The 27,302-nt window shown below is 31.3% G+C and overlaps 2 protein-coding genes across 4 annotated transcripts in view; one reads left to right on the top strand and one right to left on the bottom strand.

Annotated features, from left to right (window-relative positions):
* The window catches only part of LOC113552204 (E3 ubiquitin-protein ligase MYCBP2), a 271,715-nt gene that overhangs the window by 229,145 nt on the left and 15,268 nt on the right, over nt 1-27,302 (bottom strand). The window contains exons 29-35 of one of the 3 annotated variants that reach the window (XM_026954950.1): nt 27,132-27,269; nt 26,880-27,058; nt 26,568-26,817; nt 26,222-26,472; nt 25,922-26,139; nt 25,632-25,853; nt 25,424-25,568 (exon numbers count right to left, since the gene is read on the bottom strand). In XM_026954950.1, the coding sequence (XP_026810751.1) occupies nt 25,424-25,568; nt 25,632-25,853; nt 25,922-26,139; nt 26,222-26,472; nt 26,568-26,817; nt 26,880-27,058; nt 27,132-27,269 (1,403 nt within the window). The remainder of the gene's footprint in view (nt 1-25,423; nt 25,569-25,631; nt 25,854-25,921; nt 26,140-26,221; nt 26,473-26,567; nt 26,818-26,879; nt 27,059-27,131; nt 27,270-27,302) is intronic. The other 2 variants (XM_026954952.1, XM_026954951.1) reach the window with 2 other exon arrangements.
* On the top strand, nt 14,393-23,952 carry LOC113552206. The gene is made up of 3 exons (XM_026954955.1): nt 14,393-14,653; nt 20,106-20,376; nt 22,154-23,952. Exons 2-3 carry the CDS (start codon nt 20,215-20,217, stop codon nt 23,582-23,584), a joined length of 1,593 nt encoding a protein of 530 aa, XP_026810756.1. The 5' UTR covers nt 14,393-14,653; nt 20,106-20,214; the 3' UTR covers nt 23,585-23,952.

The following is a 27,302-nucleotide window of genomic DNA, read 5'->3' as shown; positions in this document are numbered from 1 at the left end:
GCGCAAATTGTTCTATGTTATTTTACTTATTCAGCACTACATTATTTGAAAGTTATAATTAATTTATATATTACAGGTAATACTATGAGTAAGTTTGGATGTTTTAAGAAATCCTTGGTTGCTTAAAACCGTAAAACACCGTATGACAATTTTTATATGACATTTAAAATTGTTATCACATGGATTTAGGTAAAATGTAACCGTAATGTGCACAATAGATGAAGTTAAAAATCGTAAGAAATATCATTTTTATAAAACTAACAACGATAGTATTGCAGTAAATTAAAATGCTTGCGGTAGTATTTTAATAATAATAGCAATATGTCAATGTATATTAGACATATGTACAGTTCCCAAGTAGTTTTTAATGAATATAGTTAGCCAAACATTAAATACCTATATATTTAATTTTTATTGGGTAGGTAATATTAAGGGTAAACATATTTTTAGCATAATTGTATAATGCTAATTTGTAATCGTACTCTGTAAAAAAATGTATGAACTAACGTTATCCATTAAAAAAAAAATGATTAACAAATTTTAATTATATACACCTAAGTTAAGATGATATTTTATCAGGAAAACTTTAAAAATAAAAAAAGAGTAGACTAAATAAAAAATGAAGAATTTTTCAAGTCTTAATATAAGTAAGTATATATTATACTATTTAATAAACAAATTAAAATATATTGAGTGTTACGTTTAGTGTTACGTCACAGCAGTATTTAGTTGGCTATTAAACAATGGTGTAACAATAATATTTAAAAGTAATTCGGATGTGAAAAACTATCACCGTCAACCGATACTACGCAGTCTACATAAAATACGTACCTACATAAAATAATTAAATAGCCAATGGTATCGGCTTTGTGCACTATACTACTAATACTTATATATGCAATGTGCATCGTAGGTATTCTGAAAGTGCGGAGTATAACAGTTACGTTAAAGCACCACGACGCACGGAATATGTTTCATGTAAAAAATGATAAAATAAAAACACATAGCAGACACACGCCAGAAATGTGTTTTGGAATCAAAAAAAAAAAAAGCACATGCTCGTCAGCAAACGATAACAATAACGAGAATAGTCGTTAAAATTATACATAAATACATAATATAGGTAAAGCGGCGGCGTACGTAGACAACAATAATATATTATATTACCTACTATTATGACAGTATACATTAAATTCAAAACGAAGCTTGACGACTACGATCACGATGACGATGTTTTCGTTTTATTATATTAAATTCAACAAACTCGCTCTCGCGCGCGTGTATGTGCGTGAAAAGGTGGGTAATGGGAGGGTGTGTGAATGCTCGCGGAGGTCGCACGAGAATCTTGTACAATCGGTATTATCCTGGGACTAGTGATGGGTTCGGAGCGAGAACGCGGGCGACGGGATGAGCTTTTTGGAAAACGACCCAATCCCCGGAGTGAATGTATATATATTATAATATACTATGATAAGAGTGGTGGGGGTAAAGAGCGGGCCTCTCTATTCATATTATTATGATGCGAGATAAAAACGACCAAACGGTCTATTACACAATTGATGTCAGGACCCAATAGCCAATTTTACTCGAGTAAAATTTCACTCGATGCCACACGTCTGTATATACTATGCTCATTCACCACCACTGCGTTGTAGTCGAATACTTCAGGTGCGATTCGATTCAGTGACCATATAGTATACACATATAACATATAATATAGCTAGTCTGCTATAGTAATATATGTCATATGATCGAAACTAAGAGCTTTCAGCAATTCATTTATAATTCGGTGGCTCAAAAAAGAAAAATAAGAACAAATGGAAAATACAAATAAACACAGGTCGCGTGTCAATAAATTCGATACTACTCGTGTAATACAGCAGCAAAACGTATATCGGAGAGTAGAAAACGTACACATATCTCGTATATTCAAGCTATTTATATCATTGTATGTTTGTGTGTGTGTGTGCGTGTGCGTACATGCGTTTTCGTGTGTTCACGTTACCTACGCAATACGCGTACAGGTGGAGTAAAAGGATCGCACGAATAAACAGGTCTATTTGTCTACGGTCTCTATCGTCATAAAGGGCATCATATTGCGGCGAATATAATATATTATATACATAGAACACGTTCATATTATTATACTGACGATATTTCATGCAGGTCCTGTGATGGGGAGGGGGAGGGGTTAATCGTAACAGGTATATAGACATATAGTGTACAAGGCAGCGCGTAAATTGGCAAATGATGAAAAAAATAAAAATACGTTTTCGGCGTTAGTACCACCTATATATTATAATGTACCTGCAACGTATTTATTATATATACTGCATACTGCACCCGTCTAAACCAGTAAACTTCTCTCTCAACTTCCTTCACTTACTCAAGCTCGTTTCGACGCGTATTTTCGACAAGAGCGCGCGGTCGCCGACACGTTAGAATTGATAATCCATTCACGGCGGTTCGACGACGGAGATTTATACGTCGTGTATGAGCGTTGTATACGTGAGACGTGAATGTGTGTATACTATTCGTGTGTGCGTACGGTGTGCCGACGCAGGATGATTTTCCAGACGCTAAAAAGATTATTTCGCCAAACGTTTAAATCGAGTTTGATTTGTTTTCTAACATTTCCCAGGTCGGAACACGCGTATATATATTATAAAATCGTAAAGCATCGCGATCCCCCTGTCCCGTTGTCAACCACTCGTTACCACTCGAACACTTAGAGCAACATTATCCCCTCGCGGCGCCGATGAGCATCATGTGAACGGCGGTGACCCACCGTTACATATATTTATATTGTATAATATATATATACATACATTATACATTGCCTTTATATAGAGGTATAGCCGAGGAAGGATAATACATTTCGTACATTTTTACCGACAAGTATAAATGTTGGGTAGTTTTGTTTTTTTTCTTTTCTTACTTCCACCCTCTATTTTTACCCCCACCGCCGTCGCGTATGCGTACACGCACCTCTCATCTTTAATAGTATGTAATTTTACAACGAAACATAAATAAACGAAACCCTGTTATACGCGTACGTACAATAAATATATATATATATTATATACCTACTATTGAGCGTGTATGTATACGTAATGATACAAGAACCAAATAATACGTTTAAACGTTAACCGCATCACTTTTGGAACGTTTAAGAGAAATAGCGAACGTTTATGATGCATAATGCACACCACCGACAGTTGATGCGATGATATACGTGTAGCGGCAGTCACATGGATATATATTGTAGATAATATTTAGTCGAATAAACAAACTACAAACTAGATGGAAACACACACACATATATATATATATATATATATATGTGTGTGTGTGTATATGTTTATATATAATTAGGCAATAGAATTTCATCTTGTTAAGATAAATATATGTATATAATATAATAACTTGTTTACCTTAGATAAAAAATAAAACACATATCATCTTCCCCTCGTATAAATTTAATACAGAACGTTTACATATACAGTTATACGTATGTTTTGTTACAATGCATGCATGAATATCAGAAGAAATATTATATATTAATACCTATGGCGATTTTATTAAATATTTTCACGGTAAAAAACTACAACCAGTAAAACCACTGTTTTTATTTTTTCCATTTTTGATTCTGTTTTCGTGATGTAATATCTAAAAAAATTATATCACCTGTGTAATTTATTAAATTATTTTATTATACCGAAACATAATGTACAAAGTTTTATCATTATTTATGTGTTATAATATCTATTAGGATAAAAAAAAAATATCAAGATTAATTATTTTATCACTAGGGTTCGGGACTTCTTATATTTGCATGTTCTTATTTTTTAGTGGCCGTAGATTATTCTAGGTGAGTTATTAATTTGTTTTATGAAATGGCAAAACTAAATACTAAGTTTAAATTTGTTTTTTTTTTTGGCATATTTCATCATATTTATGGAAAAGTGCATATTTGTACATATTTTGCATTTTTAAAATTTGTATGTACGTAAAATTGTCGGAAATAATCATACTTCGAAAATATTTAAAAAAAATTTGAATTTGAAACCCTATTTATCACTCACCTGAACTCTGAGTTTCTACCAAAATGTATACCTACTTATACCTAATACCTATATGAAGTTTTCTATTTATATATATTTATTTTAAAACTGAATTTGACCTGTGTTTAAATTGGTAATCCTGTATTTCTGTATTACTATTATATTATTATTATAATTAATTAGGCTTTAATAATTTAACAACTGTGAATAATAATAATAATTACTAGAATAATCTAGCCTAGTGTATATTTTAGATAAATTAACCTATAAATAATGTTACTAATGTTATTAATTTACAATTTTTGAAGACTTAGGGATTAAAATATTGTACAATTTACAAGATTTAATAAATTATTTACAATGTATAATATTTTAGTTGGAAAATCTTCGTCGAGAGCTTCTTTTAAATTGTTAGGTATGATTAGATTTGTTTTTATAAAGAAGCTATGTATTTGGAAAACTTTTTGATTATCTGATGTATTTACTACCTAGACATAGGATTATTTCATCATATTTATTATATAATAATATTATATTCAAATAAAAAAGATATATTTATATAAATATATATAGTTTATTGTTTTTCAAATTATTTCTATTAATATTCTTTATCGTTATATTTAATAATAATATTTAAACATTTTTAATGTATCAAGAGTTCTATTAGTTTACTTATACTATAAAGTATATTATATTTTTCTAATCCATAACATAAGTATAGTATATTTATTATATTTTTACTTTTTAAGAAAATTGTATATGTTCTAAAAAATGTGCAGTACATACAGCCTTTTGGTAATATACGTTATTCGGAAATTGGAGACAAATGTCTTTAGGAAAGTCATTTTATAGAATTTCCTGATATTTTTCTCAAACTTCTATTAAACTACCAAAAATCAGCGACTTTCCGAAAAATTCAACATATATATCTACAGTTCGATTATCAGTTAAGATAAAAATGTACCTACATTACATTATGTAACCAATGATTTATAATCACAGAGATTCGACATTTTCAATCATGATTTATTTAGTTCAATTGTGCTCTATACACTTAACATATAAAACATCGTTTGATAAGATATTATTTTTTCAAGTTTAATTTATAAAATGTTAAATTACAATTTAGAAGACCTATAGATATTTCATAAAAATGTAATTATCTTCTACATCTTATATTAAAAAACGTTATTTACTACGAACATTATAAAGATATTTAAAAATGTTTTCTGTACATTCGTATAATCGTATATTTAAAACCTACATCATTTTATAAGTTAACGAATTGTGATCATATTATTGATATACAAATAACTTTGGGTTTATAACACACAACATAAAACTTAGTAACCGAGCTATGATGTTATACGATAAAATTCCAATTTTTGAATGCAGTTAATTATTATTTTTTAGAAATAATGTGAACGTAACGTATATACATATAAAAGTATGTAGGGTATATATAATACGACATTATATAAATATATCTTTTTTATGATTATAGTACATTAGTACGTAATAAAAATACAACATCGCATGTTTGCTAGTAAGCGAAACAAGATGAGTGTCCGGTATCAGATGTCTGTATACGCTGTTTAATTGTGCTGAGTTTTTTTTTATCTTTAGAAGTATATTTCAATAATGTTTTTATTCGCTTCCGTAGTAATTCATTACACTTTCTTTATAAACGGTAGAGTTGATCAAATGCAGCATAATCATTTCCCACCAACATACGTATATGCATGCTATGAGTGTAACTTTACAATGTTATACAGTTTGTTTAATGTTTATAAATATTATTATGTACTGTGAACGTATTTTTTAATCATGTATGAATAATATTTAATAGATATATATTTTTAACACGCATTTTAAAATATAACCATAAGTTTTAAGTAAATAAAAGTCATCATTCATTTTTAAGGATAATAAAAATTAATTTAAAATACGTGTAAAATATTTTGACATAATTAAACTTTGAACTTAAATACGTCATTTTTAAAATATAACTTTCATTATATAGCACAAATAAGAGAATGATAATATATTTGAAAATATATGTTTTAAAAAACACGGTAGACACATCGTAAAACTAGCCATCTAAACTAATACAACTTATACCTGCCAAAATGAGTAAAGTATTTAGAAGATTGCAGTTAATTATTATAGAATAGAGATAATATAAATTTGATGTACAAAATGGTATACATACTTACAACATTCTCACTTCGTAATTAGAAATATATTCAGTTCACACTTACCTGAAAAAATATAAATAAATGCAATGAATATATTATAATATAACATATTCTAATAATATGTAGAAAAAAATACACATAGAAATAGCTATAAATTATAATAGTTAAACACCTGTTGATGTATAATAGTATTCAGCATAATACATAATATTTTCCAATTTAATAAAAAAAATGATAATGTTATCACTGAAGATTTAAAATAAATATACAGCATCTATCTAAGAATATATGTTTCTAAAGAAGACAAATATTTCGTTAATTTGTAGATGTTAAACAAATTAAAGTTATTACTGATTTTCGTTTAAAATTGTAAATGTTTTAGTATTATAATAATTATTAAAACTTTTTCAAAATAAAATGTAGCTACTCTTTTTTTCCTACACTCGAGGTAATCAGTGAAACTATCCACTAATTTTTAAATAGGTGTATAATAGAGTTAAACATATTTTTTCAATATCTGGAAAAGTTTATTTGTCATAAAAAAACCATACAAATTATAAATATCATATTCAAATTTCAAAGTTATGATTAAAGTTTAAAAGACTAATTTATTTTACTACAAGAAAAATATAAATTAAAATGATTAAAAAAACTTAAAACGTATCGTAATTCTGAGATACCTGAAACAGATCAAAATAATGATTCCAACTCAGCCACCGCCACAAAAGTTGAAATCGGCAGACAGCTTAGAATGATAACTGGCTACGTTTTAGGATTTAGGATCGTTTAAAATTAAAGCACATAGTATTGAAGTATTGTATTTATAATCAATGATGCGAAAAAAAACTCGTTAAGGATTTATTTATTATATGATATATTGTCAATGATCCTTGCAGAACATAATATATAATCATACAATGTAAACATGATCACTTATTTGGTGTACTGTGTACACTTAAAATATTGCAAGTCTATTCCATAAATTAGTACGCAATAAGTAGGCCCTGGTCATACTATTATAACGTAAACAATGATGCGTTTATAACAAAATAAATTATAGCTGTGTAACAATAGTTTTTATAATAAAATTGCAAGCATACAAAAATTCAACGCAGAGGAATATCTAAAGAAGTAAATTTATAGGCGATGATTTTATTATTCCATACACATATATGGGGGCCGATGTGCATCGGATCATACGCAACAATAACAGTGTTAACACTTTTTTGATATTTTGTAACTTTAACTCTTCTTTCTTAAAATAAAAAGTATCCGATAAGGCCATAAATATAGCAATGATCACGCAAAAAATCTATATAACGTCAATAACAAAACCATTATCATGGTACTCTAGAGAAAAACGTCAATGGCGTGTTATTTTTCCCTATATCCTTGTATAATAATATTATGCCTGTATGGTATATATCCATAATATGCTCATACGTTTTGAAGATTGTGAAAACATTTCTCAACCTTATGTGAAAAATTTCATATCCAATCCTTTGTAATCTGTGACGAAAGTGTTAGTTAGTTTTTCTTATTTTGTTTACTTTTTTTTTTAACTAAAAATGACTACACTTTACAATGTACAGGTTGATATTTAAGACTGGAAACATCGCTACCGACAGCAGAATGGATAATGAATGATGTTTTTCAAATTGATTAGGGTGCAAAATGTTGTTTATCTTTTTTTACTACATTATAATATTCAACATATACACTACCAAACGACATGAAAACAAATTTATTTTTACGATTACAATATTAATGTTTGTCCAGTAATTTGCTTATATTTTTATTAAATAAATTATTATTTACTATTAACAAATTTGGAATGTATTTTATTCCACAATATAATACATAATAAAATAAAATATTAAAAAAATAATAATAACAATATAGCGTGGTAAAAAAAGAGAAATCTCGATTCATTTTTTCATACGACCCTTTAATCATTTTTTTATTAAATAATATAATTTTTCAAAATTGTAATATTAAAAACAATTACTAGTTTCTAAACGAAAGTATTTAATTATAGAAAGTAATTAATGATAGTGTTCGCAAAAAAATGTCATAAAAACTGATCAGTTTATCTATTAAAATATGCAACAAACAATATATATATAAATACACTTTTCCTCGAATATACAAAACCAGTCAAATAAACAATAAACGATATAACACAAAATATAATAGACATTTTTTATTATAATTATTATTATTTTTCGGTAAGAAACTATTAATTGCTAAAAAAAATATGATTTAAGAAATATTGTATTTTCTTCTATAAGCTAGTGACTCACGTCTATTATAATTATCTAAATTATAATATATATTACCATACCTATCGACGCACCTTATATCCAAAGGTGCAATATACTTGGCTGTATCGATTTAATTTTTAATTATTATTCAGAGAACGCCATTGTGAACCAAATTCATCGGACTTCTCAATAAAAAAATTTAATTTAAATGTCTATAAAAGGATTAAAACATAATAATAAAAATAAAATCTAAAAATTGAACTTTTCAAACTTCTGTTTTAAATAGACACGGACAATACTTAGTGGTTAGAAATTTACAAGCATCATATTGAAATTCTCAAGTGTTTAAAATAAGCTTTTTTTCATCAAAAACTAAAATGTTTATTGAAAATACGGAAATATTAATATATAGATATATTTAAAATAATAATTAATAATAATATTATATTAGTCGGGAAGCTGCAGTTATCCTTAAAAGACCCACCACCGATGATATCTGCTGTCTATCAACAGTCTTGACAGTCGCACGACCCTCCTTGATTTACATCTTGATCCCCCCACTATATAGTATTTATACACACAACGAAGGTTACAATATCGATAAACAACGGCAATATCTATAGGTTTTGCTGTTGAGATTGTTTAAATCTTACGACATCACACTAAAATGTATATTATGAAAAGCGCACGTAATGGATTTACATTAATAACGTCACTCACCTATACACCCATAATAATTGTATACCTATGTATTATTCTTATTTACCGTCGAATCAACACGTGCGAGTTCTACAGCAATCACATTATACTAAAACTAATATTACACATTATAACTATATTAGATTATTTGTATTTCACATTTATTAAGTATAATTATTACTATTTTATTATTTTTAATAGTGAATATATCAATCGTTCGGATTTCATAATACGAAACACGTGTTTGAAATCCAACCGTCGATTATTTTTTGGTAATATGATTACTGCAGATAACCAATATACCTATATAATATATAAATATAATATAATCAATAATATACTTTCCTAACATGTGCTTATATTACATTATATACCTACGCACTCTTAAAACTCGCATTCTTACACCATGACGACGTTACGATGTTTCATCGGAAAACAAATAAAATTCATTGTCACGATAATAATACATAATATAGCGTGACGCTGATATTCACTTACGGTTTTTACTAAAATTGTTTATTTTATACAATAAATAACACGTTACCTTAACAACTATAATGTATCATGAATATATTGTTAAACAATTTTTCAACATAACAAGTGTCGATATAGAAATTGTGCACACTTGGTGGTACTTAAGACCTAATTTCACTTTCAGTATTCCACTATGTATTGTAATTTTGTTTAAAAATAGATTTTATAAAAACCAGCCAATTAAAATATAATATGAATCTGTGTAATACTCGTATAATACTCATAGTTAGAGCCACAATTATTTAATAAATTAAGCGCTAAAAATAAGTTTATTTAAATTATTTATTAACAGAATATAAATTGATATGTATTAATGAGATCAACCCTGTATTTAATTCTTTTAATAATGTAGATCTATTTATTTACTTATATTCCATAAAGAATTTAATACATGAGTTTGAAAATTGAATTATGATTTACTATTAAATACATATATGTATTAGTTATTTTATAATTTGAAAAAGTATTTTGTAAACACATATTTATAACATTAGATTTAATATCAACCAAATTAATATTTATTTAAAAACTGTATATATATATATATATATATATATATATATATATATATTATAGCACTATTAACTCATATAACGAAATTATAAATGCCATATGAGATGTGTACAAACATTAATGATATACCTATTCAGTATTCATAATAAAAATGAAATGAAATTAATCTCTTGTTTGATAATTCGTATGTTATTATTTTTTCGTTAGTTGTTATCGTTTTATAATCCACACATATTTATATTAGGTATACGTTTATTCTTCGGACATGATATTAAATAATAGTACTATTATTAATATGGTAAAAATAATAACTACCTAATGGTTTTTAGATATATAATTAAAATATAGATAGACGTATACTAATAAATTAATATAATATATGTAATAAAATAGTTAATAATATGTGTATATCATTAAATGTTACTATCATTATTTTATTTTTATATAGATGTATAGACATTTCCATTATGATGTAAGTACTTAGACATCAGTAATACCGAATAACTATATATTATACTGAGCGTCATTACATATTATATAATGTATAATGTACGCATTTTGACATTTATATTTAATATAGCAATGTAGAGCATAACTAATAAATGAAACTAAGAATGAAATTGATTTTTAAAAATGAATACATTTTCCCATGTATTCAACTGTATCAAGTACCTATGTATATTAAACTCACACAATACACATAATAACATAAATAAGACAAAAACGGACTTATCGTATGAGAGAATACATCAAAGTGGTCTTTATTTCTTGTGATGTGAAAGATAATATAATATCTCTAGCATAGTACATGCATTAATCTGTTTTATAAATTTCTGGCGTTTTAATATAGCAACAATATTAAAATAATATTATATTATAAATACATACATAATAAAATTACATATGCATATAATATATAACACAATGCAATTAATTACAACAGTAATAATATAAGTAACATTGTTTTAAAAAAAAAACTTAAAATTTATAACTGTAAATTTATATAGATACACTATGTACAGTCTGTTCCAAAACTACCGTATCACCCTTAGTATCTCCTTCGAAAATCAACATATTTAAATACGATTTTTTTACAGTAATAAGTATGGAGCTTCTGAATGAAAAACATAAAATAAAATTATTTTTTTTTTAAAATTCAAAAAAAGGTATGCAATTAAGTTTTTTAAATTTTCAAGATAATCATTTTGTTGATCATATTTTTAAAATAGTTCAATAAAAAAAAATATTAAAATTGAATAAAAATCAACTAAGTTAAATCCAATTATGTTTTCGATTTGCTAAGAATGATAGCTATATGTTACCTACCAAACACTATTGCGTGGTTTAATCAATCTCAATTGGAACACTAATTTTTTTGATGACAATCTGTAAATATTTAATTATTAGTGATGAAGCTTTCAGTTAAGATTAATAAATTTTAATTTTTAATAACCGGTATTTTGTATGTAAATTTATAATAATTCAAAAAAACAATTAATTGTTTCATATTTTAACTACTATAAAATATCTATTTCAGCCTAAAAATACTTATATTTACCTAATTAAAGTTTCTATTCCCATTTCGTAATTTTAGGTTCATTTAACGATGATTAAAATACTTGAAAATAGGTAACCAGTTTCGCTGTTCAGTAAACGATAAGACACAGCTACTGTTATTTCTATTCAAATCAAAACTTTGATTATAAAATATGATCAACAAAATGGCTATCTTAAGAATTTATAAAACTTAATTACATAAAAAAATGTTTGATAATTTTTGTATATTATTGAAAAAAAAATTAATTTTATGCCATTCAATTAGAATCTCCATATTTTTTTAATGTAAAAAACCGCATTTAAATATATTGATTTTCCACAGAGATACTAAGGGTTATACGGGACTTTTAGAACATACTGTATAGTACAACTGTGTAGTCGTTAGCTATATCGGCTATCGTCACTCTATACTTAGATATTTATTATCCCTGTTTAGTTAAATACATTTAATTATAATTTTTGAGAATTAAATGAATATTTTTTTTTTATGTCAACAAACTATTGTATGTAAAATTGTATTCGTTTGTTCTATGTATGATAACAATAAACTTAATAACACCTATATCGTAAATGATAAATTGAATGACCGCAACGACGATGACACCGCGACCTTTACAAATATATGATCGAGCGATTGGTTCCTAAAATATAGCTTATAGTATAAAACGGATCAACGAATACATAATAATATAATACTTATATATAATACAATTCCATTTTCGAAAAATCCAATAAAAAACGTACTTTATCAATTTTTACCAAAAAAAAAAAAACTAAAAAATGGTTCAACCGAAAAATCGAAACAGCCGGACAACGCACGCTGATGGCACTATATTTGCAGTTTTGTGTCCGTATAAACAATAAACATATTATATAATATATTATGCTTAACCATTGTCGTCGTAATCAGTTACGGCCCAGAGCCATTTCCCCGTCATTATATCCAATAATACTATATAATATAGCTATATAGGTTATACCCCATTATACGTCCCCAAACGTGTGCTTCCCGCTTAGAATACATCCCATTCACGCCACTGTGCGCCAGTGACGTGTGTCGGCAGTGCCCTGAATAAAGTCCCGGTCTTTCTCTCGTTCTCGTTTTTCTCCCTCGTCGTCGTCTGTCTGTCCGTCGGCTTATATTAAATACTATTATTATATAGCACGCGCGCGTGTTTATTTCTCTGTAGCACCAGTCGCGTGATAACAATTTATATTTATCACGTTTCGGTTCTATTCGCGCGACACGATAAAACGACAGATTTTACGAGGGTACCGTGTAAATTCTCCCCGTCTCACATTCCCCTTGCACCCCAACAACGTTCGCGAATTTGGCAGAATCCAAATTGACTGCCGAACCGTAAAATAAATACACGACTATACTGCATTGCTCTCCGAAAACCAAATCCACCGCGCACAGTCATCTGCTCTGTTCGCACGATTGTTGCACGAAATCACAATATATATAATAATTTACATTATACTGCAGTTTGCAAGCGCACATACTATAATATACAATTGCCGATATATATATATACATATATATAATATCATACCATACGAATGTACATAATCATTATCATATTAAATAAATAAAACGAAAAACGAAATACCAAAATAATTTATATTATGAATTTAAATATTAAACTTACGACAAATTCAAAAGATTTAGTCAAGAAATAATATAACATTTATTATAAAAATAAATATTTTATAACAATAAAACTCCAAAACTACACTGCATATGCAGATTTACATATATAGGTATGTATATATATATTTATATTGGATAGTATCTAATAATAATTCCGTATTTTATGTCGGATTTCCGAATCGTCCGGCTCGCACAACTTTATTATACTGTCAAAAAAAAAAGTAATACGAATAAAAAACATTCATGCCGGAAGGGCAAAGCAGTAAACGCAAATGTTTACAAGACCAAAGACTATACAGTCGTAGTACTATATTAGTTCGTATATAATAATACCGTATATTATAAATACATATTATACATAGAAGTGTATATCATACAGCATTTTATAATGTATCGTCCTCGCATTCCTTTTGAACGTCATACATATAATATTGCGATATCGATGATAAAGTGCGACGCGTCTTTCGCAAATACATGTTTATATGTGTATTTTTATGTACCACTAATATTATATACCACTGTACCAGTCATTATATCATAATACTGTGCAGACAAAAGGAAGACAATTAAAATAACAGACTAAGAAAAATATCGGAAAACAATAATTATACGTAGATACTTATAATAATACTAGAAAAAAATATCAGGGAAAACATGATTAAAAAAATAACATCGGAATGTTTCAAAATTAATAATAATTAATGTTGTTGTTTTTGTGCGATAAAAGCTAGAAAAATTGAAGAGGGTAAAATTTCGTAGAAAACAATAAGTGTGCGCCGTGCCGATCGCGAAAAAAATTCGACCGCGTACGAGTCGGAGAAACCACCGTGCAAAGTGCGGCAGCCGATGCGCTCTCGGTCCGCCAGCCGCCGCCGCTGTTTCGCTCGACGGTATCAGTGTCCACGACGGTGTTCCGACTGTGCGGTCGTCGATTGCAGTCAGTAACAGTGCGCGAAAAACAGTATAATAAACACAGTGCACGCGAGTTAAGTTCGTCGCGTTCGTAATCATTATTTTTTTTATCGACAAGTTTTTTTTTTATAAAATAATTTCGATTGTTATATAAACATAATATGTGTGCATATTAATTCATCGTTTTAACGTTTTTTTTTTCCGAAGATCTTTCACACGACCGAAATTTTTAGAATACGATAAATCTTATTGACATAGGTATTACACACTTATATTTTAAACCATCCGATTATAAGTATATACGTATATCATACCTATTAATGGGGTCGATATTTTAGATTTCTATTATAATATGTTGTAAATTGTAATAAATTAACGATAAGACAATAACACACAATATGTTATATAGATAGGTATAGGTAGTGCATATAGATAATATATGCATAATAATATGTTTAGAGCGTAATGCCGACGGCCGGTTGCATACTTCGGCCTGCGGGAACGATTAAAAAAAAAATACATTTTATTGCTGTGTGAACTTTTAAGACCTGTGTATGAAAAAAATTTGCGTGACTCGTTTGTGGAATTAACTACAAATAATGTTAATTAATTCATCAATAATTATTGAAATACCGACCTCTTCGGTGTATTAATTAGATATTTAGCGATATTTTGTCGATAACCTACAATAACCTGTACTTACATGTATTACAATATTACGCGATCTATAGCATAACAATACACGCCTAATTAAAAAAAAATCGATAAACACGGTTATACGACGTACAATGATGTGAATAAACAAAAAAGCAAATTCACGACACGCGAGTAAAAACAAAACCGGGAAACGGATAAAGCACATAATATATTCGTGCTGCACTTAGAAAAATAAATTTTTACCCTCATCCTCTACACGTGTAAACGCTTTTTCCTCGAGAAAATACAATAGCGTATAAATGTTAACGTTTATATACACTAAATACACACACACATACTTGTTTAAACGATACGATATCATATTTAAGTACTACGCGACGTTTTTTCATTAATCATTCGTGCGGGCGCATTGTGTGGGGTAAAAATTAATGGAGCTTCACCGACATCTCCACTGTGTTCGGACAAATATATATATATATTATATTGGATTTTGTAGAAATCAATTTCGTTCGGTGAAAAGGCAGCCACCGTTACCATCGCCGCCGATAGAGCAAAATCGAAAAACTTTCGGTGTACATATTATAGAAGTTTTGCCCTCCTTGTAATAATATTTCCATTCATTGCCCACCGCTAATTATAACAGTCAAACAGTTCACCAAACACATCACACTCACAGATTATATAGTATCATTATTATTTTTGTTGTTGTTGTTGTTGTCGTCGTTATTGTTATATTTGAGGGAGGAGGAGAAAGGAAACTTGGTGTTCGAGTTAAAAGTGATTAATCATAAAAAAAATAAAACTTTTTCCGACAAAGTCGTCGCTTATTCCAAACTAATTTCTCTGAATTAATTTAATAATTTTTTTCTTTCTTTCATAAATGAAATTAAACGAGTAATAAAAAAAAGTAATTAAAACAGATAGTCCAATCAAAGATGATAATAACGCACAAAAGTTGAATTTAAAACACTGATTTTTTTCCTAATTTACAGAATTAAAATATGATAAACTCGTGAAAAGTTTCCGACACGCTCAAGTTAAAGCTGACAAAAGTATTATAGTAATAGGTAGAAGGTACGGACTTGTTCGGTATAAACATTATAATATTTAACAGCTGTTGAATCATTCATATTTTATCGGATAAGGTTTAATTCCACTGAAAATCGTATAAATAAATTTAAATGTTTCAAAATATATCTAAAGACTTGGTAACAATACCGAAAAATAATATATAATTCTTGTTTTAAAATAACAAATTGCGTTCAGAAATCGAATTTGCATTAAAAAAAATATATATATTATTATTATTTACTTCGATAAACCAATGTATTGCGTGGTGGACAGTAAAAAAACGCGTTTTACCTATTTACATAACCGTTATTATAGACGTGGTAGTTTTGCAAACTTGGAAAGATGCAGGCGACAAAGTGATTAATTATCCTTTGGGGTGGATATATACATAAAACATTAACCCGGCGAAGGGGTGGTAGTAATAAGTTAATAATTTCGGTTTAAGCACGGGGTTCTAAGAAAGTTATACTAAACATATCCACGTTACCGCGATTACTGTACTAATAGTACATATCATATATATAAATAGAAAGAGAAAAAACATCCCAACATTTTGTATTTTATAGCGGAGTTTATGCGTTTAAACGAGATTTGACTAGGCGGAAATTATTTGAAAATCCACGACTACAGAGTTTACAGTTTTCCACACTTAGTTTGGATTAATACGCATTTATGATTTTCTTTTACCTTCTGGTTGCAAAAAAAAAAAAACTAAACACATTTCAAAGAAATAATCGGTTAAAAAATTAAAAACAAGCTTACGCACAGTGGCTTTTTGAGAAATTTTCCACTTACTTGCACCTCGCAATTATAATATTTTTAAACAAACATCAAAATACGGACGAATAAACACGTGTTTGCGAAAATAGAAGTACCCAAAATATAGGTCAGTGCATACGTTGTATCCGTATAGTGATGTTTGTTTTTCGATAAGATTTATTATAAATTCATAAAACCTAATATTTAAATATTGTAGCGTAATCCTCTACGCATATATACAAAATAATAATTCGGCCCAATTTATGATAGAAAATTAATAATAATTAAACAGTATCGAACAAAATGAACAGTTGAAATAAAGGTGTATATTATGAACATACGATTGGGACTTGGATTTGTTTCTATAATACTATTATATAGAAAACGCGGGTAGTTTTCGTCAAAGGTTTGAACAATATTTTATTCCATCGTTCTAATTTCTAAACACGCACGCGATTACACAAACATTCGATTGTGTGTGAACTGTCAACACGATTATCGGACATATAATATGATGATTTATTAATTATTGCAATAACCAAATCCGTTGGTCGTGTCAACGCAGCATGTATATTTATTGATTCGATAGTTAACCGATAATATTATATTTAATATTATTCTATGATGTTATAAAATGTATAAATATTTTAAAATGAAAAATCAAATGAAAATAAAACAAAAAATATTGAATGTATAATAAACTAAAAAAAATTTTAACGAAGAAGGAGAGAAGATCACTCGCTATCTCCCTCTCTCGTCCTCTCTCGCTTCCTGCAACGAACGACGGTAAACATTGCATGATTTTTGAGCAAATAGAAAATTATTGTTTTTCCATATTTCAAGCAAATACCTCACGATACCTACATGCTCCCCCCACGATTCCTTGATAATCACGTTGAATGATTCGATAATATACGCATTACGCCACTGACATCGTTGGGTTGTAACTAAACTGTATAAGCAATAAACAGAAGACACATTTACAATCACAAATTTCATGGCCTCTAAACCTTAACGAATACCTGTTATTTACAATGAATGTACAATATTATCGCATTATGTAAACGCACATTTTTACAAGACAGCGCATGTAGCTGAGTTCTTTACTTATTTCGTCAAAGTTTATATTTACAACAAAAAATTCGATACGCATCTATAATCTCCTTCTGATTCTTTATTATTATCATGTATATAATATTTAACAACGAAAAAGGATTAAACAAAAGTACACTCGACAAGACTATAACACGTAGTGGGCGTTTACAATAAATAAAAACATTATAATAACCGAAAATTAAAAATCTTAAGTACCTATATTTTATTATAATATATTTACACCTCCTAACACGAGTTTGTAAGCATTATAAATTATTCGTTATATTACGCACTGTCGCGTTGTGTTTGGATAGTGCGGCTGATTATACGGGCGTACGTCTAAAAAAACTTATCTGGGGGTAGGTAGATAATAATAATGTATTCCCGTCTACGGCGTGTCCGGGGATAGACAAATTGCTAATTATAAGTTATAATAAATGTGCTTCGTTCTAAATATTTTCCACCGAGAAGGTAAAAAGAACTTTCTGCGGCGTCTCGGAAATTATTAATGTATGGTTAACGTTACACTGGGTTGTTTACGGAGATTCAGGTTGTGTATATAACCTTTACTTGCGTTTTAATAAGTACATAATAATATTATGGTACTATATAGACATAGTTTTCGATAAAACAAAATCACGCACACACGAAATATAGTAATACGCAAGACTCAGACAAATTCGATAAATAAATCTCGGTGTACGAATGTTTTATTTATATTTGATATGGTTAATACCGCAATTATTCAGAGGGATTTTTATTAGGGGTAGGCAGAAAACGTGACTTAATCCATTTTTTTTTATTACGGTTTTTTTACGACTTAAACCCTAGGAGCGTTTAATCGTCCAGGAATCGCCACGGAAAAACGCCTCCTGTGGCCCATAAAGTGTCGAAGAATGTTTTAACGATCACTCCTAACCCTCGTCACCGTCGCATTGTATTAGAAATCGGCACGTTTATTATGGGAGTTTGGGTAAACGTTGCAAACCAAAATTATTATTTTTTTGTTATCCTCATTATACGGAAAAACAATTTATTTGGGTCAATAGTTTGTTGTCAAAGGACGTTCAAGTATGTTTGCTCCGCCGGAAAGATGCTCGTGGAAACATATGACTACAACAGTGCAAAAGAGAATTGTTAATTAGAAGCATTATGTATTTTTTCGCGTTTACTTGAATGTATAATTTATTTTATTCCATACTAAAACGCTCAATAACAGAGTCAATAAGTTATTCAAGAATATTTGTTTGATATCTAAGTGTTTATTTAGAATAATCGATTCTGAGGGGGATTACAGTCTATTTAAGAGCCAGTGTATACATTATAATAATACATATATATATATACACACAGAAAATAATAAATATACACAAGAAACCGGTGACTTGTATGACTAATATTCACGTAAATGCTGCCGCAAACGCCGTGACAAAGTGGGAAATAAGTGACTATCTATATATAGCACAAAACCCATGTACCAAAGTGGTACTCAAAAGTTCATATGCGTATAATATTTTACGAGACTATTTTGACGCATCTACAGCACTTATAGGGGAAAAGAGAACGTCCATCACTGGCTAGGGAGCTCGTTTTTCAAATGTGCAAACACTTTGTCATTACGACTAAGATGTAATTCAGCTACCTCCGTAATTCTGAGGGCGTATTTATTCCCTGTCTTGGTAATGTTTAATTCTTATTATTACACCCGAATTCCCTTCATCTGCAATATTAACTCTCTCAGAAAAATATACTCGAATTTCATGTATTATTTTTTCCCCCCTTCTTATAATCGAAATATAATTAAGATAATATTATTATTTCCTCCATATACAACTATAAGAAAAAAATTGAGCTATTAAGATTAATTTAAATTTTATTCATAGTACTATTTATCGACTAATGACACATCGTAATAATAGTTATAAAATAATACGTGTTTGCGCGATTGGGTTCAAGTGAATGTTTTCTTTCGTTATCTTTAACTATACTCATCGACAGTATTTATATATACGTGACACCTCTATGTACACGTACTACGTAGGAATTCAAATACAATGAATAAGTGGGAAAAAATCAAATAATATCTTTCGTGTGTATAATTAACGTGTTGGTTGTATATTGTTTTCAGTATAGTGAATGGTCTACGACGGGCGCGTTTACGACGGCGGCGCGGTGGGCCTAAAATGGACAAGTGGCGATGACCAGCGGGGACGATCGGACGACGACGACCGCGGACGATGACAATGATGCATCAGTGGATTGCACTGGTCGCAGCCGTGCTGATAATCAGTGGCCACGTGGCCAGTGCTCAAAGTCTATGCGACACACCACAGTGCGAATGCGATGACACTCTGTCACAAGTCCGGTGCTCGTGTCGCAAAGTGCCTCACGAATCGCAGGTAAATCCAAATATCAATTCGTAGACAAAAAAATAAATACACTGTTACGAGAGAAAATAATGTAAATGAGTACTGTATACGAGTATACACGACCGCGTGGCATAAACAATATGACAGAAAACTTAGCCAAAAAAAACTTTTAGACCCCCTTGGAACAGGTGTGGTTTTTTTATACGGTGTGTTTTTTCTTCTCCGTATGATATATTTTCAAAATTTCCATTTAAATATATTTAACTCGGACCCTTCCATACATCGCAGTACCGTTCTTTTAGAGTTGGGCGTGTCGTAACGCATAGTTGATGATAATTTCAACGTAACGCTACACAAATTACTTTTTCGCGTGTTTTGTAAGCCGGTAACCTTTTATATAAATAAAAAAAAGTGTCACCTCACAAATTTTTTACCCTCGACCGGCTGTTTTTAAAAAAGATTTCTTTTACCTAGATTTTGTTACATTAATAATAACATTATGAATGAGGGGGGACAAATGTTATTTATATAAAAATGAAAAAAAAACACGCGGTGGTGCTTCTCATTGCTTCTTTTAATGACAGGTTTTTGGTTCAACAATTTATTGTAAAGAAATGAGTTGAGACACGATTATCCGATGGCGATTAATTAATGAGAAGACCCAAAGAAAAAAACCAAGTATACAAAGAGGGGAACGGAGTACCGGTGTAGGGGAAGATCGATCGGGACAAAAGCTCGGAACGTGAACAAAATAAGAGCGCATTCGGGTCACTTTTAAAATCCTCAATGATGTAAAGCCCAACATCTATTTTCAGCCGGGTACACATATGTCATCGTTAGCGAACGCTGTCGAAGTATTTTCCGGACCGGGAGGAAAAAAAATAAAATATACCAACGCTCGCGAAATAACGTTGTGACGACAGTGGCGCGCCCGCACCACTAAATAAACCGACATTAATTATTGGTTGTGGGGTGCGAGTGACGGTGGTGGCTGTTGATGACAAGTGTAGATAAGAATCCACTATTCCCGAGGTGATAAAACTGCAACCACGTGTTCGTTTTAATGCGTGTGTATACAACCACGTTTGTAGTGTACATGAAAAAAGTATGAGTATACATATCCGATCGGGACACCGCAAACTGAGAACTCCGATGCTACAGAGACGACAGTGTTTCGCGAATACATGCATCATGCACCCACACCGACCCTTTGAAAATAAAACTCGAGGAATTATCCTGTGGCCATACCCTTCACCCCGCAGCGATCAAGGCGAGCGCCCCGGCGACCGAGAAGGCACTTAGCCGACGTGTTTTCGTTACACGAAAGTTTTGCAGCAAATACCTCCTCCCACAAAAGCCACCGCCTAATCCAAAACATCAAACTCTACACACACATAAACACACATTTAGTACGCGAAACGCAAACCTCCGAAATCGACAAAGGGGTCGTTTGGGGTTCGGAACGGCCATTTAATCCTTTCAGTTGCGCGCGTGTACCATTGTTTTTCTTGACCGCCGTCGTCGTACAAGCCGCACCCACCACTATACGGGACCGGATAAACCTACAATTTACTATCGATTCTCGTGTAGGACCCAATAATAACAGCTCCGGGTCCCATGCAAACTCGTACCAACACGTTATTCCAATACACACGCACGGGGTATGGCCGATGCACATTATATCGTATAGGGTAAATAAAAAAAGCAAATAGATTTTGAACGCGTCTGGTTATAATACTGTTATCGACGGCGGTAAATGTATACTGAGTGCCCGCTATAATTTATTATTGTCGATTTGATGTTTCAGGATATCGTGTTAAAAGCTCAAGGACCGGGACACGTGCCTCGGGTCGCCGCGAACGTGATCGTCACGCAATGCGATCGGGTCAAAGTGATGGCCATGGCGTTCGACGGGGCCAGATCACTGTGGACCGTGGATATCGAATCGGTGCGCCGGCTGGAATTGGCGGACGAGGCGTTCGGCTGGTCGGAAAACGGTGGCGGCGGCCCGGGACAGCCGCCACAGGCGCAGCATCATCATCACCAGGGCCTCGCGGTGACCATAACTAACGTAACATCGGTACCGGAACTACCCAGCTACGCGTTCCGCGGCCGGCTGCGATCGGTCACGTTCAACCGGGTGCGTATCGACGTGATCCGGCCATTCGCGTTCAGCAGCCTGACCGGGACAACGGGCCGGATCGAGTTCCGGGACACGGTGTTCGGGCAGGTCGACCAGCAAGCGTTCAAGAAGTTCGCCGTCAACGAGTTCGTGCTGAAGGGGTGCCGCTTCGAGGGCGCGGCGCCCAGCCGCATGCTCACCGAGATCACGGTGCACGACGAGCTCCGGTTGGACGACGTTACGTTGCCGGTGGTCCAGAGTTACGCGTTCCGCGTGCACGGGCCTAAGGTGTTTCGTGTGCAGAATAGCCGGGCGGGGTGCGTGCAGAGCGGCGCTTTCGAGGTCAAGTGCCGCGGACCTGCGTTCGTCGAGGACAACGCGTTCGGCCGGCTGGAGCGCGGCGCATTCGCCGGCGTCACGGTGGACGCGCATAAGGTGGCCGAGGCCGATTACCAAGAGTTTGTGTTCGAGAACAATACGGTGGCCGAGTTCGAGGACGACGCGCTCGTGTTCGACACCAACGGGTTCCGGCCGCGCATGGACTGGCTGATCGTGGGACGGGCGTGCGGGTGCCCGGCCCGGTGGCGCACCGATCTAGTGGCCTTCTCCACGGATTATCCGCGGCACACCGACCGTCCCAGTTGGGTGGTCGAGCAAACGGCGTGGTGCGCGACGCCCGACGACGACGGTGTCGGCAACTTTGGTCAGTTGGTCAAAGCGCAACAGTACGACGAGACGCATTGCTCGGCGGGCGGCGGACGTGGCGCAGGCGGTCTGATGAGCCGTTATCATCTAACATTCGTGGCCGTGGTGGCCGTGGCCGTGCTCACGGCCACGCTCGTCGGTTGGGCGTGGTACAAGAAACGCAAGCGGGGCCAGTGGACCAACGTGCCGGCGTCGTCGCCGCTCAAGAACCGTTCAATACTGAAGAACGGTGGCGGGGGCGACGGAAACGACAAGCGCAGACACATGATGGTTATGCCCGAGGGAAAGACTTACAGAGAAACGGAGTTGCATGTGATCGTGGAGCGGACGGGTTCGACGGACAGCCAATACAAGTCTACGACTAATTACCAACATCGAAGAGCAACACAACCGTTGACCAGTGATTTGTAACGGATTATTTTTTATTCCCGATTCCTATTTATTATTATTTCTTTTTTTTTTCGTTTTGATTTTTATAAACCTATTCCGATTTTTCTGTATTATATTATAATAATATATTATTATGTACAAATGAACAAATTCATCCTAAGACGTCAGTTTCTATATGATCGGTATTTTGTATTTATAATTTGTGATCATATATTTTGTAGACAAACGACTGACTGCAATAATGTTACATATAATATTATACTATAACTATATTATTATCGCCACCAGTCGCCAGTAAACAAATAAACCAGTTGTATTTTATTGAGTTAAAAAAATTGCTTCTGAACAATAAATATCTAATGTTTTCCTTTTATAACAATATTAAATGAACATACGTATACAGATTTTATTTTAGTAAATAATTTATTCCATTGTGCCCTGTCAGGTTTTTAATTTAGCGTGTGAAAAAAAAAGTATAAACACGTTTTTTGCATTAATAAATTAATTTTATACATCAGATAACTATCAAATAAACGAATATGCTATATTATCCTACAATATCAAAGATCTACAAATATCTTTTTTAAGTTGTATTATTTTTTTAATCTATGATATGTTTTTAAAATACTGAGAAACCAACTTTCCATGATGGTATAATGAATGAATGATATTAAACAAGACAAAAATATTTGAGTACATTTCGTCTAAATAATTTTAAATGTATATTAGTAGTAAAGTGGTAGAAAATATTGAATAGGTACTATAACATTTTTTAAATGTATGATAATAATAATTTTAAAATAAAAATAGCTATCTCAAAAATACTATCGTCAAAAACAGTATGAAAATATATTATTTATCTAAACTTAAAAATTCCTTCGGTCAATGGTCATATAGATTAAATATATTCAATATATTTAATAAATATAATACAATGAAAATAATTAACATTTCTCATATAATTATTAAAATACTATAAACATATCTAAAAAGGTATACTTCTTAGTTATATTATTGATATAATATATTAAAACAAACATATCAGAACTATATACAAAAAATCAAAATTCAGAATATTTTTTTTTGTCTTGAAAACAAAATATGAATATTCATAAATCGTTTGTATTAAAATAGTTTGGAAATTATGAAAATACAAATAAAAAGAGAATAAATTAAAAAATTGAATAAAATTATAATATATATTTTTAATCCGATTTGATCGTATACCAGTAGGAAATGTAGAATTATGTTTTGAAGGATTTTCTGCAGTCACAGAACAGATAAATGTTAATTATTATCGAAAAAATAATGGAATTAATTATAGATAAAATAAGTTTATTAAGCTTATTTAATATTATTTCTATATATGATTTAATTACCAATCATTCACGCTTTACTTTTATATATTTTACTTCAGCTATATTGGATTTTAAAAAGAATACCTCTGAATAGTAATGCATACTTTATTAAATTTAAGTACTGCAAAGCACGATTTATTGTAGTGCTTTTAACACTATCCAGTCGAATAATCGTCTTAAAAAAAAGTTAATGAAAATACTCTAAATAATTTTATTTTAGTTAATTACACGTCCAAATATTACTCGAATTCGTAGTAAATCAATTTTATTCAAATTTTTAAGTACCTAGTACTTCTTAAGTTTCTAAGTTTTAACAAAACGCTGTGCTAACAACAAAAACACTGGTCTCCGCGTACTCTTGTTACCTTATTCTCTATTCAATTCTCTCCATCAAGTATTTATAATGATAAATTACATTTCATTCGCCAGTGAAATAACGTATTATAGACATTACAGTCCACGCGCATGCAATAAGTACTAATGTAATATTCTTATCACTTACCTCAATGGCAAAACACCGTCCATGACCTGCTGAATATTAAGAAATGGCTCCAACGCAAATCCTTTTTTCAATAACCCGGAATGTTTAGCATACATCTGATCAGCAGCTGCTACTGAACCTAGTTCTAAGCTATGCGTAGAATCGTCTACGAAATATACAATTCGATTAATATTTTTATAAGCTTGAATATTCAAAATTATATAATTACCGTTGGGTAAGATTATATCACATTTCAAGAGTGTTGAGACACACATCCCTCCGAGGAATGAAAGTTCGGTTTCCAAATGAACAAGACCATAGCCAAGAGCTTGATATTTACTTAGCTCTTCTACTTCGTACCCAATTACCAGACAGCGAAAGCCATACCGAGAAATCCTATCGTTCTTAAGATAATCTGACGCAGTTTCCAGTGAAAACATGACTTCATTACCTATATATTAATATATGTTAAAACAAAATGTCTTCATGACAAATTTTAAATTTAAATATAATATATACCGGGCAACATAACAGCAGCAAACGGCCACTCCATTGGGTCATTGCTAAATTTTTTCAAAACCGGTATGTAAGGAGTGGTAACTACGTGTTTGTTATCATCATTACTATGATCTCGATAATTCGGTATATAAAGTTGCAATGAATCTTCAGTCTGTGCAGTACAACTTCGAGGGTCAAACTCAAGACACAACCATTTGACTTCTTTTGGGAATTTAACTCTAATACAACAAAGAACACACCAAAGTCATTTAAGATGAACTTAACAATAAATAATAACAACAATGATAATAAATAAATTACTTGTAATTTGACACGGTCGCAGCTGTATATGGATGATCGCTTTCAACCCACGCATAATGATGGGACGTCGTTGTGCATTTGAAATCTCTAATTTCAGTTTTGGAGGATTTGAACTTTCCCAACTGTGTTGACCCATCCAATTTATCACTTAGGTCTTTATGCGTTACGTCTAACTTGTTAGCGGAGTACAAATTAATGGACGTCACTGCTGGTAGCAACTTGTTTATGAGCTCCAACACTTGAATAGCACTCTGAAAATAGATAATGCATACAAATAACGTTGAATGATATAATTCTAAAGATATTAATATCGTACGATATAAATAATTATTATAAGTTATTATACCTTCGCATCTTTGGAAAAAGATGTCAACGGGCCAATATGCGCCAATACTAATGGAAGCAATACATTCACAATAGCCGATTCTCCTAAATATTTATACACAAGTGGATCTTTTCTTAATTTTTCAACACTCATATTTATTAACTCCAATGACTTTTCCACAACTGTTTTCAACAATGATAATGTACTCTCCCGAGCTTTGATTTTATTACATACTTTACGTTCAAAATCGCAATTCTTATCATGACTGTTACTAGCAAAAAGTAATTTAAAATTAGAAAGCAATTTAAAATTGTTGACTCATATTCGTATTACCTATAATATAGAATATACGGTATTTGACCACGAGATTGAGTGGTTCCATTCAAGCTTAATGAGCATGTATTAAATGAAAAAAGTGTATTGTCGTGTCCTTTAACACAACTTAACCCCATGTCACCGTTATTTGTTCGGCCACCATAGTTTCTCAGGCGGATTGCATACTTAACTCTTTCCTATTAATTGTAAATAAATCAACATGTAAATTTGTATATTTTATCATTACAAAAATTGAGCTTTCCTCTTTACCTTAATTCGTATTGGGTGGTCAAACTTTAGATCCGCAACGTAATTCATAGCACTATCATCAGGTCCAAAAGACCCTCTAGTTACTAATAAACTTTTCCAACGATTACCATGAGGTTCATCAAATTCCAACTGTTTTTTCTATAAACAATTATAGTATTTAAGTACATATTT

This window comes from Rhopalosiphum maidis, chromosome 2 (genome assembly GCF_003676215.2).
Source record: "Rhopalosiphum maidis isolate BTI-1 chromosome 2, ASM367621v3, whole genome shotgun sequence".
In the NCBI taxonomy this organism is placed as follows: domain Eukaryota; kingdom Metazoa; phylum Arthropoda; class Insecta; order Hemiptera; family Aphididae; genus Rhopalosiphum; species Rhopalosiphum maidis.
Note: the sequence above shows the minus strand (reverse complement) of the source record. Positions and strands in the feature narration are given on the sequence as shown.